Source organism: Salmo salar, chromosome 17 (genome assembly GCF_965601325.2).
Source record: "Salmo salar chromosome 17, fSalSal1, whole genome shotgun sequence".
NCBI classification, from domain to species: Eukaryota; Metazoa; Chordata; class Actinopteri; order Salmoniformes; family Salmonidae; genus Salmo; species Salmo salar.
This window is the reverse complement of record NC_138307.1, coordinates 27,372,617-27,390,812: the sequence shown is the minus strand read 5'-3', so window position 1 is coordinate 27,390,812 and position 18,196 is coordinate 27,372,617. Positions and strand designations below refer to the sequence as shown.

The following is an 18,196-nucleotide window of genomic DNA, read 5'->3' as shown; positions in this document are numbered from 1 at the left end:
GGAACTCTTATAGACTGTGTCTTTGAGAAAGCCAATCAGATTCTCTACAGTGTATATCATTTACAGCAGGGCTCCTGAGCTGAGATCACAAGTGCTTGTTGATTATCGCTGTGAAAAACCTAGTCATGTGTCATTCTGATTCACACAGGGTAGCCAATGACATGACGGCCAGAGTAGAGAGGAGAACTCATGGCTCTCCATGCTACAGCATATTGACTCCTGTTGACCAGATCAAATCAGATCCTAATGAAGGTAATCACCACCTCTCCTCAACTGTAGTTCAAATGTTGTACAAAAATATAACACGAGAACAGTAATGTAGTTCAATGTAGCTTATTCATCAACACTCAAACATAGTACTGTAAATGTATACCTTGGTGATTATAAAATGTATGCCACTAACCCATCCTCTGGACTATGTATCAATCACTAGGGTACATATTGGATAGAAAAAACACATACTTTAGTGAATGAAAAAGTCCACACCTCCACCTCAGGGGCTGACTGACCCTTTTAATGCAATGTTGTCAAGAGCACAACGGATCCCTGAACAATCTGTCCTTTCTGTCAACAGCACAACGGATCCCTGAACAATCTGTCCTTTCTGTCAACAGCACAACGGTTCCCTGAACAATCTGTCCTTTCTGTCAACAGCACAACGGATCCCTGAACAATCTGTCCTTTCTGTCAACAGCACAACTGATCCCTGAACAAACTGTCATTTCTGTCAACAGCACAACGGATCCCTGAACAATCTGTCCTTTCTGTCAACAGCACAACTGATCTCTGAACAATCTGTCCTTTCTGTCAACAGCACAACTGATCCCTGAACAATCTGTCCTTTCTGTCAACAGCACAACTGATCCCTGAACAATCTGTCCTTTCTGTCAACAGCACAACGGATCCCTGAACAATCTGTCCTTTCTGTCAACAGTACAACTGATCCCTGAACAATCTGTCCTTTCTGTCAACAGCACAGCTGATTCCTGAACAAGCTCTACTTCCTGTTCTTTAAGATGTATCCCTCAGGCCTCAGGGTGTCTTATTCACCTGGCAAACCTCTCAAACAGCACCAGGAGTTTTTTTTGTGTGTGTGTGTGTGTGTATCCTTGTGTTAGTGTGTGTACCTAGCCCCCCCCTCAGGGTCAGTTGTCTTTAGTTTAGACAGGAGGAAATCATTAAGAAGCCTTTCATTTCAGAGAACTAAGACCTGAGGAACACCAGCCACAGCATGTCTGGTAGTGGATGGAACTAAGAACTGAGGAACACCAGCCACAGCATGTCTGGTAGTGGATGGAACTAAGAACTGAGGAACACCAGCCACAGCATGTCTGGTAGTGGATGGAACTAAGACCTGAGGAACACCAGCCACAGCATGTCTGGTAGTGGATGGAACTAAGAACTGAGGAACACCAGCCACAGCATGTCTGGTAGTGGATGGAACTAAGAACTGAGGAACACCAGCCACAGCATGTCTGGTAGTGGATGGAACTAAGACCTGAGGAACACCAGCCACAGCATGTCTGGTAGTGGATGGAACTAAGAACTGAGGAACACCAGCCACAGCATGTCTGGTAGTGGATGGAACTAAGAACTGAGGAACATCAGACACAGCATGTCTGGTAGTGGATGGAACTAAGAACTGAGGAACACCAGCCACAGCATGTCTGGTAGTGGATGGAACTAAGAACTGAGGAACACCAGCCACAGCATGTCTGGTAGTGGATGGAACTAAGAACTGAGGAACACCAGACACAGCATGTCTGGTAGTGGATGGAACTAAGACCTGAGGAACATCAGACACAGCATGTCTGGTAGTGGATGGAACTAAGACCTGAGGAACATCAGACACAGCATGCCTGGTAGAGGATGGAACTGAGACCTGAGGAACATCAGACACAGCATGCCTGGTAGAGGATGGAACTAAGAACTGAGGAACATCAGACACAGCATGTCTGGTAGAGGATGGAACTAAGAACTGAGGAACATCAGACACAGCATGTCTGGTAGTGGATGGAACTAAGACCTCAGGAACATCAGCAACAGCATGCCTGGTACTGAATGGAACACATGAATGAATGGCACACTGTAAACTACTGAAACAACTCTCTTCTGAGTTCTCCTTGAGTAGAGTTCATAGTGAAACTATTCCCTTCTCAGGGCTAAGAGGCCAGGGGGTCAGGGAGCCAGGGGGGGTCAGGTCAGGCTTTGATGCCTTCACATGGCCCGCCCCTCCCCTGTGGAGAAGCAGAGAGACGGTCTGCTCTGTCTGGGCTGCTTGTGGAGGGGGGTAGAGGATTTGGGGGTTCCCTGGCCATGTGTCTAACTAACCCCAGCCTCATCACTCTCACCAACATCACCATTCAGCCTCAGCCTCCACTCCAGGCTCTTTCACACTAAACTAAGATGACAAGCCAGGTTACCCACCACCTCTGTTGAGATGACATTATAGAAGGCCAGGCCATCACCAATGATAAGGGTAATCATTTTATGAAACTTCAACTGGCTATGACTAACTAAGAGTCAGTGTTAGCAAAGAGGGCCACTTCAGGCCAGAGTAGCTTCATTTGAAAGTTCCCTGTCAGTGTAAGCAAAGATGGACACTCCAGGCCAGAGTAGCTGCATTTGAAAGTTCCCTGTCAGTGTAAGCAAAGATGGACACTCCAGGCCAGAGTAGCTCCATTTGAAAGTTCCCTGTCAGTGTTATTAATGAGGGCCCCTTCAGGCCAGAGTCGCTACATTTGAAAGTAATTTATTTTCTACACATTCAAGTTATTTTTAGCAAAAAGTTTGAGCACCTGCTAATAACCAACAAATGATTCAATTCAAAACGTGGCAGATCAGATCAGTGGGCTGGAAATAGAAATAAATAGTCTCTAGTCTAGATTCCCAGCCCCATTCATTTGCATTGGTCAGTAAAGTCCCACCTACCTACAGTACATGTACAAATGACCTCAACTAACCTGTACCTCCGCACACTGACTCAGTACCGGTAACCCCTGTATATAGCCTCATTATTGTTATTCTATTGTTATTTATTTTAGTTTTTTACTTTAGTTTATTTGGTCAATATTTTCTTAAACTGCACTGTTGGTTAAGGGCTTGTAAGTAAGCATTTCACGGTAAGGTCTACCTACACCTGCTGTATTCGGGCGCATGTGACAAATAAAGTTTGATTTGATTTGATGCATGCTTAACAGCCATAAACATAGAATTAGGCTTACTGGAACAGGAATCCCCATTCAAGCCAATTGCAATGGCCTGAGGCTTTTTCCTGTTCTAGCTATTATATTTCTTTGAACACAGCATCCCAGAGAGCTAGGGATTAGTTTAACATCAACACTGGAGAGGAACGATCCTCATCCTCCTCGTCCCTCAAATCCAGCCATTGACAGTCCTCCCTTTCGCCGTTTCACTGGCTTAGTTTAGCCATGCTGCTGCCCAGTCTCGGCTAGCAGCATGCCTACCTACAGCCAAACCCAGACCACATCATCATCACTGCATCCATCCACACCATAGTTGGCCTCTATCCCCCCCCCCCCCCCTCTCTCTTACTCTCTGTCTCTCTCACACTCTCTCTCTTTCTCAGTACTCCATGATGATTCACAGCAACAGCAGTAGCACTACAATATCCAGGCTACAACATCACCACCACATCTCAGCTAGGTGACTGTTAGAAATAGTGGAATATGTGAATGTCTCTCTTTTCCTTACGTAACTAAACCATGGCTTGCATTACACTGACTGCTGTGGCTCGAGGAAGAGGGAGGGAGGGAGGGAGGGAGGGAGGGAGGGAGGGGAGGGAGGGAGGGAGGGAGGGAGGGGAGGGAGGGAGGGAGGGAGGGGAGGGAGGGAGGGAGGGAGGGAAGAGAGGGAAGAGAGAGGGGAAAAGCCAGGGTGGATGACTGAAATGAATTTTAAAGATGGAGTCTTGTTTTTTTTCCACCCTTCATTTCGCCTGAGGCTTTAGAATGCTGTTTAGTTCAGTGGAAATAGAAGGCTAGGCTACGGGAATGAATCCACATGATGTTGCTGATGCAGGAACCATTTTCAGACAGCCTATGAATGCATAAGGTCAGTGCAAGGTACCTACCATTCCCTATCTACTACACCATATGATGTAAAAAGGACATCAAACAACACATAGAACATCAATAGATCCAAAACAACATCTAGCCTATTCATATCTATGGGCTTGCAGTCCCTCCAATTGAGGCCACTGGGTTTCTTCTCAAATGCATCCATCCATTGAACAATTGTCTGTGTTTAATCATAATTTTATCTGACATAATTACCAGTCATATACTATCTATCCATGACTTCATATTCGGACTGTGTCCATTTCCATATAAAGTCATTATTAATGCTAGGACGAGCTGTGCTGTCAAGGGTGGGTTTGCTCTAGCGGCGGGTGATGAGTGTCAACAATATTACACTGCATTCTGAGAACGATATTCAACATTCCATATTTATTCCTTAACTTCCATGATAGAATGTTGCGTTTTACGCATTCCAGTCACAGTTATATTAGATGCAGGCTAGGCTACTATCAAGAGAGGATGAGGATGTGGAGAATACTGACACTGGTACCACTGCCCATTCCAATGCAGACTACACGCCCCTCTGTGGCATGACTTCTCCAAAGCTCAGAAATTCTACATCAAATGACTTTTAAAAAACTGCCAAGGGAAAAATACGCACGGATGTGAAACTCCAAACAGCGCATAATGGGTTTGTGTGGGCGTATATTCATATTTTCGATTCGTTATAACAAATTCACAATATCAGGGCCAGGTCAGTGCAATGCAGGTGTGCGCATGCATCCGTGTGACACATTTCAATGTGGAGGAGATTCTAGTGTGGGCTCGGGCGCCGCGAAAATCGAGGCGTGTGCGTCCTTACGACTTGAACGCACTGCGATGCCTCGGAATGAATGGAATATAAACAGAAATCCCACACATTGCAGAAGCAGACGCAACTATATAACATAGCGTACAGTTTAGACATTTTAGTCATGGGGGGTAGGCTACTTACGGACTGCCTCCTTTTTGGGATCGAGACCGCTGGCGTTCTGTTGGATCTTCCCTATTTTATTCTGCAGAACCCAGACCCTCTGGTTGGTGGACATGATCTCGTTCTCCAGCTCCTGAAATAGGGAGCAGGCGTGTTTGGCCAGGTCGGAGAGCTGCCGCAAGGTCCGCGAGAGCACCACATTATTGATGGAACACAGATCCTCAATGTTGAGCGAGCCTTCGTCATTTGGAATAGGTAACCTGCACAGTAACTGGGGTTCTACAATCCTTTTGGCAAATGGCATTTTGATCAACCGCAAAAATTATCCAAAATCCCCCCTAGAAAAAGCACACCAAAAATATCCAAGAAAAAAACTGTCGTTCATCGGGCGGTCTTCCGTCCCTCGTCCCCTCCTCTCCTCAATCGAAAGTTCCCCGTGTCTCCTTCAGACCCTCCATCCTTTTCGTTGCTGAGATCTTACTCCGTCCGTTCTCCCGAAGCGTGGCGCAGCCTGCCTGCATATAAGGATCCGCGCTGCCGGAATGATCTTGGGTTTCCTCCGTGGCCTCCCGGGTTCTAGTTTTTCATTGCTCCAGAGTAGCGCGTGAGGGCTTTAAAGGAAGAGAACACAAAATCCCGGAGTGTTGTCCTCATGATCCGGATCAGGATTCAGGAATAGGGGAAGCTATTCAAGCGGCAGTAGTGTTGAGCGCCAAATCAACGGCGAAGCGCGTGCTGCATACTGTCTCTACTATTACAGTCATAACGGGAAGAGCAGCGAATGAAAAATAGAGGGCTGGAATATAGTCAGATCTTTGTCTTTGAGAAAAGATTCAGCTTGATCTAATCTTTAGCTGCATTGCTGAGGTCAAGATCATATAAACTGTATAAACCAAAGAAAAGTCCAAAGGCATTGGGCCGATAACTACAAAAGTCTATTGTTTATAGAACTGACAGACAACACCAATTAATCATTGACATTTATGATAAAAACGCAGGTTCATTGTTCCTATGTAATAAAACAAGATACGCCACACCAGTTGCCAGTTCATAGGTCTTCTTCCAGAACCAGTGTTTAAAGCCATGCAAGGGCTGACCATCCATGATATCAAAATGATAGATTTAACCAGGGCTGTGTTTATTTAAATGAGCTTTGTTTAGAAACACTGGAGTAAAACAAGCTTATATTTTGGGTTCTCATGGAGTGTGACAGTTAAACTAAGCTCATGAGGCATTTATAAGTTATATTCTTCAAGAATCAATGGGTTCATATCATTCATTTCTGAGTCCAAAAGTGGATGTGGCATCTGCTGATTTCCCCTTTAACACAGCCCTGTTGACCCCTGTCAGGCCTGGTTCTGTATAGTGGTCATTTAACACAGCCCTGTTGACCCTGTCAGGCCTGGTTCTGTATAGTGGTCATTTAACACAGCCCTGTTGACCCCTGTCAGGCCTGGTTCTGTATAGTGGTCATTTAACACAGCCCTGTTGACCCCTGTCAGGCCTGGTTCTGTATAGTGGTAATTTAACACAGCCCTGTTGACCCTGTCAGGCCTGGTTCTGTATAGTGGTCATTTAACACAGCCCTGTTGACCCCTGTCAGGCCTGGTTCTGTATAGTGGTCATTTAACACAGCCCTGTTGACCCTGTCAGGCCTGGTTCTGTATAGTGGTCATTTAACACAGCCCTGTTGACCCTGTCAGGCCTGGTTCTGTATAGCGGTCATTTAACACAGCCCTGTTGACCCCTGTCAGGCCTGGTTCTGTATAGTGGTCATTTAACACAGCCCTGTTGACCCCTGTCAGGCCTGGTTCTGTATAGCGGTCATTTAACACAGCCCTGTTGACCCTGTCAGGCCTGGTTCTGTATAGCGGTCATTTAACACAGCCCTGTTGACCCTGTCAGGCCTGGTTCTGTATAGTGGTCATTTAACACAGCCCTGTTGACCCCTGTCAGGCCTGGTTCTGTATAGCGGTCATTTAACACAGCCCTGTTGACCCTGTCAGGCCTGGTTCTGTATAGCGGTCATTTAACACAGCCCTGTTGAGCCCTGTCAGGCCTGGTTCTGTACAGCGGTCATTTAACACAGCCCTGTTGACCCTGTCAGGCCTGGTTCTGTATAGCGGTCATTTAACACAGCCCTGTTGACCCTGTCAGGCCTGGTTCTGTACAGCGGTCATTTAACACAGCCCTGTTGACCCTGTCAGGCCTGGTTCTGTATAGCGGTCATTTAACACAGCCCTGTTGACCCTGTCAGGCCTGTTTCTGTATAGTGGTCATTTAACACAGCCCTGTTGACCCCTGTCAGGCCTGGTTCTGTATAGTGGTCATTTAACACAGCCCTGTTGACCCTGTCAGGCCTGGTTCTGTATAGCGGTCATTTAACACAGCCCTGTTGACCCTGTCAGGCCTGGTTCTGTATAGCGGTCATTTAACACAGCCCTGTTGACCCTGTCAGGCCTGTTTCTGTATAGTGGTCATTTAACACAGCCCTGTTGACCCCTGTCAGGCCTGGTTCTGTATAGCGGTCATTTAACACAGCCCTGTTGACCCTGTCAGGCCTGGTTCTGTATAGTGGTCATTTAACACAGCCCTGTTGACCCTGTCAGGCCTGGTTCTGTATAGTGGTCCTATCTGCAGACACATTCAAGTTGAATGAAAGGATGTTATTCAAGTTCACTCAATAGGAGTTTCCTGGGCGTTCATTCATATTTTTGCTGAACGAGTGTTTCACTTAATCCATACTGTTGTTGTCAGAATCATTCAGTCAAAACTGTTCGCTGCTCTGGCACCCCAATGGTGGAACAAGCTCCCTCGCGACACCAGGACAGCGGAGTCAATCACCACCTTCCGGAGACACCTGAAACCTATACCTCTTTAAGGAATACCTGGGATAGGATTAAGTAATCCTTCTAACCCCCCCCCCCCCCCCCCCCCCACACAAAAAAGATATAGATGTACTATTGTAAAGTGGTTGTTCCACTGGATATCATAAGGTGAATGCACCAATTTGTAAGTTGCTCTGGATAAGAGCGTCTGCTAAATGACGTAAATGTAATGTAAATGTAATTCAGAGGGCCTCAGTCTGAGCTCTGTCTATGGTGAGGGTCCCCACCTCTGTACTAGAACAGAACTGCTAAGTTAGCAAAGCTGAGGGACAGGCTCTAGAGGTGATCACAGTGGTTCAGTGTCCAGTCTCCTACAAAGCTGAGGCACAGGCTCTAGAGGTGATCACAGTGGTTCAGTGTCCAGTCTCTTACAAAGCTGAAGGACAGGCTCTAGAGGTGATCTGCAGTGGTTCAGTGTCCAGTCTCCTACCAAGCTGAGGGACAGGCTCTAGAGGTGATCTGCAGTGGTTCAGTGTCCAGTCTCCTACCAAGCTGAGGGACAGGCTCTAGAGGTGATCACAGTGGTTCAGTGTCCGGTCTCCTACAAAGCTGAAGGACAGGCTCTAGAGGTGATCACAGTTGTTCAGTGTCCAGTCTCCTACAAAGCTGAGGGACAGGCTCTAGAGGTGATCTGCAGTGGTTCAGTGTCCAGTCTCCTACAAAGCTGAGGGACAGGCTCTAGAGGTGATCTGCAGCGGTTCAGTGTCCGGTCTCCTACAAAGCTGGGGGACAGGCTCTAGAGGTGATCTGCAGTGGTTCAGTGTCCGGTCTCCTACAAAGCTGAGGGACAGGCTCTAGAGGTGATCACAGTGGTTCAGTGTCCAGTCTCCTACAAAGCTGAAGGACAGGCTCTAGAGGTGATCACAGTGGTTCAGTGTCCAGTCTCCTACAAAGCTGAAGGACAGGCTCTAGAGGTGATCACAGTGGTTCAGTGTCCAGTCTCCTACAAAGCTGAAGGACAGGCTCTAGAGGTGATCACAGTGGTTCAGTGTCCAGTCTCCTACAAAGCTGAGGGACAGGCTCTAGAGGTGATCTGCAGTGGTTCAGTGTCCAGTCTCCTACAAAGCTGAGGGACAGGCTCTAGAGGTGATCACAGTGGTTCAGTGTCCGGTCTCCTACAAAGCTGAAGGACAGGCTCTAGAGGTGATCACAGTGGTTCAGTGTCCGGTCTCCTACAAAGCTGAAGGACAGGCTCTAGAGGTGATCACAGTGGTTCAGTGTCCAGTCTCCTACAAAGCTGAAGGACAGGCTCTAGAGGTGATCACAGTGGTTCAGTGTCCGGTCTCCTACAAAGCTGAGGGACAGGCTCTAGAGGTGATCTGCAGTGGTTCAGTGTCCAGTCTCCTACAAAGCTGGGTTGAATTCTTTGGGAAACAGAAAGTTGCTTTCAGATATTACAGTCGTTGTTGTTCATGTTGAGATGTGGGATGTGAGCATCTTTCCACCGTCTTTATTAACCTTTTACTGCAGTGGGCTAAATCAGGGTCACACAGAGTGTTTCTTGGTAGTCTTAAACAAATCTACTTTGTAACAAAGTATAAACCTCACACACATGGTTATGGGTTTAACAAAAGAAGACACCTGTATCATGTCAGATATAAAGTTGAAATGTATTGCAAAGTAACAATGTTTATTGTAACCACAGGAGCAGGCAAACGACAGGTCAAGGCAGGCAGGGGTCGATAATCCAGAGCAGAGACCAAGGTACAGGACAACAGGCAGGCTCAGGGTCAGGTCAAGCAGAGGTCAGTAATCCAGAGGTGGAGCAAGGTACAGGACAACAGGCAGGCTCAGGGTCAGGGTCAGGTCAGGCAGTGTTCAGGCGGGCGAGAACAGGGTCAGGACAGGCAAAGGTCAAAAACCAGCAGGACGAGAAAAAGAGAGACTAGGGGCAAACAGGAGCTGAGACAAAACACTGGTAGGCTTGAACAAACAAGACGAACTGGCAACAGACAGACAGAAAACACAGGTATAAATACACAGGGGATAATGGGGAAGATGGGCGACACCTGGAGGGGGGTGGAGATAAGCACAAGGACAGGTGAAACAGATCAGGGTGTGTATATACATCACAGAAGACTGAAATATAACAAAAATGTTTGACATAGAAACCCTGGATTTCAAATCAAATCGTATTTGTCCCAACGCCCCGAATACAACAGGTGTAGACCTTACTGTGAAATGTTTACTTACAAGCCCTTAACCAACAATGCAGTTCAATAAATAGAGTTAAGAATATATTTACTAAATAAACTAAAGTAAAAAATCGAATAAAAAGTAACACAATACAATTAAATAACAATAACGAGGCAATATACAGGGGTTACCGGTACTGAGTCAATGTGCGAGGGTACAGGTTAGTCGAGGTAATTTGTACATGTAAGTAGGGGTGAAGTGAATATGCATAGATAATAAACAGCGAGTAGCTCAATGTAAATAGTTAATGGAAATAGTTAATGGAAATAGTCAATGGAAATAGTCAATGGAAATAATCAATGGAAATAGTCAATGGAAATAGTTAATGGAAATAGTCAATGTAAAAGGTTAATGGAAATAGTCAATGGAAATAGTCAATGGAAATAGTTCATGGAAATAGTCAATGTAAATAGTTAATGGAAATAGTCAATGGAAATAGTCAATGGAAATAGTTAATGGAAATAGTCAATGGAAATAGTCAATGGAAATAGTCAATGGAAATAGTCCGGGTGGCCATTTGATTAAATGTTCAGCGGTCTTATGGCTTGGGGGTAGAAGCTGTTAAGAAGCCTTTTGGACCTAACCTTGGTGCTCCGGTACCGCTTGCCGTGCAGTAGCAGAGGGAACACTCTATGACTTGAGTGACTATGACTTGAGTCTTTGACAATTTGTTGGGCCTTCCTCTGACACTGCCTAGTATATAGGTCCTGGATGGCAGGATTTTCAGCTGGTTTAAAATAATCTGTTTATTAACCCCCCCACCGGTGCGTCAATACAGGTTACATAACAAACACATCCACATCAAAACCAGTCAGTTAAAGCTGTAGAGATATGTGCTTTTGCATGGGCTGCATCTCAATCCACCGCATCCACCACTTCCGCATCTGTGGTGAAAGGTGGCAGAGCTAGAGCGGTGTTTGTCAGACCATGAGACATCTGCAGTGGAAGGTGGCAGAGCTAGAGCTGTGTTTGTCAGACCATGAGACATCTGCAGTGGAAGGTGGCAGAGCTAGAGCGGTGTTTGTCAGACCATGAGACATCTGTGGTGAAAGGTGGCAGAGCTAGAGCTGTGTTTGTCAGACCATGAGACATCTGCAGTGGAAGGTGGCAGAGCTAGAGCTGTGTTTGTCAGACCATGAGACATCTGCGGTGAAAGGTGGCAGAGCTAGAGCGGTGTTTGTTAGACCATGAGACATCTGTGGTGAAAGGTGGCAGAGCTAGAGCTGTGTTTGTCAGACCATGAGACATCTGCGGTGAAAGGTGGCAGAGCTAGAGCGGTGTTTGTCAGACCATGAGACATCTGTGGTGAAAGGTGGCAGAGCTAGAGCTGTGTTTGTCAGACCATGAGACATCTGTGGTGAAAGGTGGCAGAGCTAGAGCTGTGTTTGTTAGACCATGAGACATCTGTGGTGAAAGGTGGCAGAGCTAGAGCTGTGTTTGTCAGACCATGAGACATCTGCGGTGAAAGGTGGCAGAGCTAGAGCGGTGTTTGTTAGACCATGAGACATCTGTGGTGAAAGGTGGCAGAGCTAGAGCTGTGTTTGTCAGACCATGAGACATCTGTGGTGAAAGGTGGCAGAGCTAGAGCTGTGTTTGTCAGACCGTGAGACATCTGTGGTGAAAGGTGGCAGAGCTAGAGCTGTGTTTGTCAGACCATGAGACATCCCGAAAATCGGTCTTCTCACGAAAAACGTCTGGAGCATCCGAGCGGTTTGACCTAAAAAACGAATATGATTACTCTATCTCACAAACACGGTGGTGTTCTCCATTTTACTATACGAACCCAACAAGTGTCAGGACACTCGTCTGAAGTCAGTACCGTTGATGTGCCAGTAGCGTCAGAACCGTTTGGGCTACAAACTAATTTCCCCTAAGTGGAAAATGGATATTTGCACGAACACGATGATGTTCTTCGTTTTGATATATGACCCCCACAAGTGACACGGGATGTGTCTGAAGGTAACCGGTACCGGATTTAAAAAAGGAATGGAAGTCGAAGGTAGTTTTGTGCCTACCCAGGAGAAGGGGTTAAATACTGTATGTGATTTAGGACTGTGTCACGACTTCCACCGAAGTCGGTCCCTCTCCTTGTTCGGGTGGCGTTCGGCGGTCGACGTCACCGGCCTTCTAGCCATCTGTAACGGCTGTCGTAGCAAGGGGACCAAAGCGCAGCGTGTTGAGTGCTCATAATGAGTTTTTATTTTAACACAGAACACTAAAGAAAATAACAAAAGCGAAAACGATCAGCTCACAGTTCTGTCAGGAACATAGACTAAACAGAATACATCTACCCACAACACAGGTGGAAAAAACACCTACTTAAGTATGATCTCCAATTAGAGACAACGAGGACCAGCTGCCTCTAATTGGAGATCATCCCCAAAAAACCAACATAGAAATAGAAAACTAGAACTAAACATAGAAAACATAGAAAAACACAAAACACCCCCTGTCACGCCCTGACCTACTCTACCATAGAAAATAACATCTTACTACGGTCAGGACGTGACAGTACCCCCCCCCCCCCCCCAAAGGTGCAGACTCCGAATGCTCCTAAAAAACAAAAACAAAAAAGGGAGGATAGGGTGGGTAACACCTGTTTATGGCGGCTCTAGTGCAGTCCACATAACCCTAACCTCCAGCAGAGGAGGCGGCTCCGGTTCGGGGCGTAACCCCCGCTCCACCCGCTGATCTACCATACATTTTGCCATGTCTGAATGTGTTTTTCAATTAGTTTCTATAGGCTTTAGTACTAAAGACAAAAATCTATATTTTATCCAATAATTTTTGTATATATATCTTTTAATATGTAAAAGAAGTCCTAAAATTTCAAATCAAATAGCAATTCAAAATCTTAAAACAATTCCATAAGTCAGCTTAAACCCCCCCCCCCCCCCCCCCAACGTTTAGACTCTAAATAATTATTTAATTAATTAATAACCAAATGATGAATAACATTCCGAGGCCACCAGGTCATTTGACTGCAGGAAAGGGCTACAGTGCAGACCGTCGGCTTTCATTTGAGTGTATTTTCATCCATATCAGGTGAACTGTTTAGAAAATAAACTGAGACCATCATCCTTTATAACCAGTTAATATTAATCAAACGTTTGGAATTATTCCATTCTCTCCCCATTAAAGGCTAAGATATGTAGCATTGGACACTAAGTAGCCACACATAGGCTACACACTGTCTGATAAAGGTATTCCTGGAATACCTGTTAGTAATGGCAGAATGGCAGACAGAGAGAGAGGCTGATTCTTCTGTGACACGGCTGTAACTATAGAGCTATAGAGCCCCCTCTTGTGGCAGATCTCATAACTTCATCTTCCTTGAATCAATCACATGCAGCATCACTAACGGAGCTCTCTCTCTCTCTCTCTCTCTCTCTCTCTCTCTCTCTCAGGGTGTTGCCTGAGTTGCAATGATATCAAGCAGCTACATAATGATAACAACTCAAAAATAGTTCCTCATTTCCTGAAAGGACATTAAAAGGGATGGTTTACATTGTTATTGTTCGGCCTGTCAGTCATAAGCCTCTGTCCCAAATGGCTTCTTATTCTCTATAGAGTGCACAAACGTCGACCAGGGTTCGCAGACACTGTCACCTGATCCTGGGGCAGACATGGAGGGAGTGATACGGTTACGCGAGCGATGAACTGAAAGCCAGAACAGGTTGAACAGGTATCCTTCCACCACGGCCTAGGGGCCACACAGGAAGTCACTCTATAATGCTGGAGGTCAGTCAGGTAAACTTGCACACAGATAGAAGAAACACCCCGTGTGACATTTTGGTCACTAAGCAACACCTTTTAGCTGTTTCATCTCTCTGGATACTCATGCAATACATATTCAGTCCAAAATAAACACAACTGCATTCTGAGGTAAATATATATATATATATATATATATATATATATATATATATATATATATAGTGTACTGACACAATACAAAAAGTCCATTAGATGTTTGGTTTCAATGAAGCCCAAACCATATGATGATATAGTGATATACATCTAAAATGAATGAGTCCAACTAGAGGGAACAACCCCCAATCCCTTTCTAGCCGTTCTCCTGCTGATTCATTTACTGAGACATAAATACAATACTGGGGACTGCAGGTACCGGGATCAGATATCTGTTATCATATTGTTGTAATAACAACTTTAATAATCAACTTTGCCTTGATCTGATCGATACTTATCTCCCTTTAGGGCCCAAAGGTGCTTGTCTTGCAGTTTCCATCCTGCCTGTAATAGTCCCCGAGTCTGATAAGGTGTCAGCTACAACCAAGAGGCCAGTTAAGACCTGCCGTTTCTTTTTAAACCATGTTCCCCTGCTGAAGTACAGCTAAGGACACAGGAAACCAAACAGTTGGGAATTGATCTGTTAAAATGAGTTTCCTTCCCTGTGTTAATAAAGTAGTTCCTTATAAATGATCTACTAAAGGCTTATTGACAAACAATAAATATATTGTTATATAAATATCAAGTATTTTTGTTTAGTATTATAAACTATCCATGTTTTGGAAAAGTTTGATAAACATTCGCAGTTGTGCATTTGAGATGACTAACTGTTAAAAATCCAAACATTTGTGCAGTCATTTTACTACATTGAACAGAGCTAATACATTTTAAGTTTGGTTTGAGTTCCTTTTAGCCCTTGTCCCAAATGGCACCCTATTCCCTACATAGTGCACTTATGGGCCATAGGGCCCTGGTCAAAAGTAGTGCACTACATAAGGAATAGGGTAACATTTGGGACAAACCTTAATGGATGTTTTTATGGCCATACAGTATTGATGTACTTTAGTGCAGCTGGACCAGGAGATCAGGGTTATCAGACCTAGCTGCCATCAGCTGTCTCACTGCGGTGCTGGTCAGCGCTCTTCTTCTGCCGTCCACTCGCCTTAGTGAGTGCGTCTTGGACGGCTCTCCAAGTGTCCTTCGAGCGCTGCACCCACTCCTCCTCCGCAGGAGCCTCGGTCTGGCTCTGGTGCCATGGAGCCAGGACTGGCTGGTAGCCCAACACGCACTGAAACGGCGACATATTGGTTGATGAGTGACGGAGGGAGTTTTGGGCTACCTCTGCCCATGGGACGTATCTCGCCCACTCCCTGGGCCGGTCCCGGCAAACGTCCTTAGAAACCTACCCACTTCTTGGTTCACTCTCTCCACCTGCCCATTACTTTCGGGGTGGAAACCTGAGGTCAGGCTGACCGAGACCCCCAACCGTTCCATGAATGCCCTCCAAACTCTGGACGTGAACTGGGGACCCCGATCAGAAACGATGTCCTCGGGCACCTCGTAGTGCCGGAAGACATGGGTAAACAGGGCCTCCGCAGTCTGCAGAGTCGTAGGGAGACCGGGCAATGGAATGAGACGGCAGGACTTCGAGAACCGATCCACAACGACCAGGATTGTGGTGTTCCCCTGAGATAAGGGAAGGTCGGTGAGGAAGTCCATTGACAAGTGCGACCACGGCCGCTGTGGAACGGGGAGGGGCTGTAATTTCCCTCTAGGCAGGTTCCAACCGTAACGCCCGCTGGATCTCTGCGTCCACCTCCCATACCACCGGTGCTACCAAGCACGACGCTGGGAGGATGGGAGTTGGATTGATGGCCCTCTCCTCGGTGTCATATAGGCGGGACAGTGCGTCGGCCTTCGTGTTAAGTGAACCTGGCCGATAGGAGATTGTGAACCGGAAACAGGTAAAGAACATGGCCCACCTAGCCTGACGTGGATTCAGTCTCCTAGCTGGCCGGATGTACTCGAGATTACGGTGGTCAGTCCAGATGAGGAAAGGGTGTTTAGCCCCCTCAAGCCAATGTCTCCACACTTTCAGAGCCTTGACTACAGCTAACAACTCCCGGTCCCCCACGTCATAGTTCTGCTCCGCCGGACAGAGCTTCCTCGAAAAGAAAGCGCACGGGTGGAGTTTGAGTGGCGTGCCCGAGTGCTGTGATAGCACGGCCCCCACCCCAGTCTCGGACGCGTCCACCTCCACTATGAATGCCAAAGAGGGGTCCGGATGAGCCAGCACGGGAGCGTCGGTAAACAGCTCCTTCAGACGACTGAACGCTCTGTTCGCCTCTGCTGACCAGCGCAAGCACGCCGGACCCCCCTTCAGCAGTGAGGTAATGGGAGCAGCCACCTGACCAAAGCCCCGGATAAACCTCTGGTAGTAATTGGCAAACCCTAAGAACCGCTGCACCTCCTTTACCGTGGTCGGAGTCGGCCAATTACGCACAGCTTTAACGTGGTCACACTCCATCAACACCCCCGAGGTGGAAATGCGATACCCCAGGAAGGAAACGTCTCGTTTGGAAAACACACATTTTTCAGCCTTAACGTACAGGTCATGCTCCAGCAGTCGCCCAAGCACCTTGCGCACCAGGGAGACATGCGCGGCGCGTGTGGCGGAATAGATCAGGATGTCATCAATATACACCACCACACCCTGCCCGTGCAGGTCCCTGAGAATCTCGTCGACAAAGGATTGAAACACGGCTGGAGCATTCTTTAACCCATACGGCATGACGAGGTACTCATAGTGGCCCGATGTGGTACTAAACGCGGTTTTCCACTCGTCTCCTCCCCAGATACGCACCAGATTGTACGCGCTCCTGAGATCCAGTTTCGTGAAGAAACGCACTCCGTGAAATGATTCCACCGCCGTAGCGATGAGAGGTAGCGGGTAACTAAACCCTACTGTGATGGAATTTAGACCTCGATAATCAATGCACGGACGCAGACCTCCATCCTTTTTCTTCACGAAAAAGAAACTCGAGGAGACGGGTGACATGGAGGGCCGAATGTACCCCTGTCTCAGAGATTCCGTGACGTATGTCTCCATAGCCAGCATTTCCTCTTGTGACAATGGGTACACGTGACTCCTGGGAAGTGTAGCGTTTACCTGGAGGTTTATCACGCAATCCCCTCATCAATGAGGTGGTAATCGGGTCGCCCTCTTTTTACAGAAGGCGATAGCCAAATCGGCATATTCAGAGGGAATGCGCACAGTGGAAACCTGGTCTGGACTCTCCACCATCGTCGCACCGATGGAAACTCCTTTACACCTGCCTGAACACTCCTCTGACCACCCTCTGAGAGCCCCCTGTTTCCACTAAATATCAGGATTGTGATTGGCCAGCCAGGGAATCCCCAGCACCACCGGAAACGCAGGCGAATCAATGAGGAAGAGACTAATCCGTTCCCCATGATCCCCCTGCGTTACCATGTCCAGTGGCACCGTGGCCTCCCTGACCAGCCCTGACCCTAATGGTCGGCTATCTAAGGAGTGCACGGGGAAAGGTTGGTCCAACGACACCAGGGGAATCCCTAGCCTTAACGCGAGCCCACGATCCATAAAGTTTCCAGCTGCGCCTGAATCGACTAGCGCCTTATGCTGGAAAGAGGGAGAAAACTTAGGGAAAGTTACAAGTACAAACATATGGAGCTCCTTCAGCACCTTCAGCACCGGTCGGCAGTGTGTCCTCTCCGACCACACCGGGTACAGGAGGAGCCTCCTCCTCCGGTTCCCCTCGATGCGGCCCCCCCTAGCTCCATAGGGATGGGAGCTGGAGGGCCTGGAGGTGGAACCAACAGGGCCCGGTCTGGACGCCCGCGGGCAGCCAGCAGGTTGTCGAGACGAATGGACATGTTGATAAGTTCATCCAGGGAGAGGGTAGTGTCCCGACAGGCTAGCTCCCGGCGGACGTCCTCCCGGAGGCTACACCGATAGTGGTCCATCAGGGCCCTGTCGTTCCACCCCGCTCCAGCAGCCAAGGTCCGGAACTCCAGAGCAAAGTCCTGTGCGCTCCTCGTCTCCTGCCGCAGGTGGAACAGCAGTTCACCCGCTGCCCGGCCTTCTGGTGGGTGGTCGAACACGGCCCGGAAACGGCGGGTGAACTCGGGGTAGTGATCCCTTGCCGAGTCTGGGCCATACCACACTGCGTTGGCCCACTCCAGGGCACGACCCGTTAAGCAGGAGACGAGGACGCTCACGCTCTCCTCTCCCGAGGGAGTCGGACGAACGGTAGCCAGGTACAACTCCAGCTGCAGCAGGAACCCCTGGCACCCAGCTGCCGCTCCAT

General features: G+C 47.5%; 1 protein-coding gene across 2 annotated transcripts in view; it reads right to left on the bottom strand.

The window, feature by feature from the left end:
- The window catches only part of LOC106575852 (actin remodeling regulator NHS), a 147,140-nt gene extending 141,499 nt beyond the window's left edge, over positions 1–5,641 (bottom strand). For both annotated transcript variants that reach the window (XM_045699501.2, XM_045699503.2), the window contains exon 1: positions 5,035–5,641. In XM_045699501.2, coding sequence (XP_045555457.2) covers positions 5,035–5,317 — 283 coding nt within the window. In that variant the 5' untranslated portion in view covers positions 5,318–5,641. The remainder of the gene's footprint in view (positions 1–5,034) is intronic.
- Between the last annotated feature and the right edge of the window lie 12,555 nt (positions 5,642–18,196).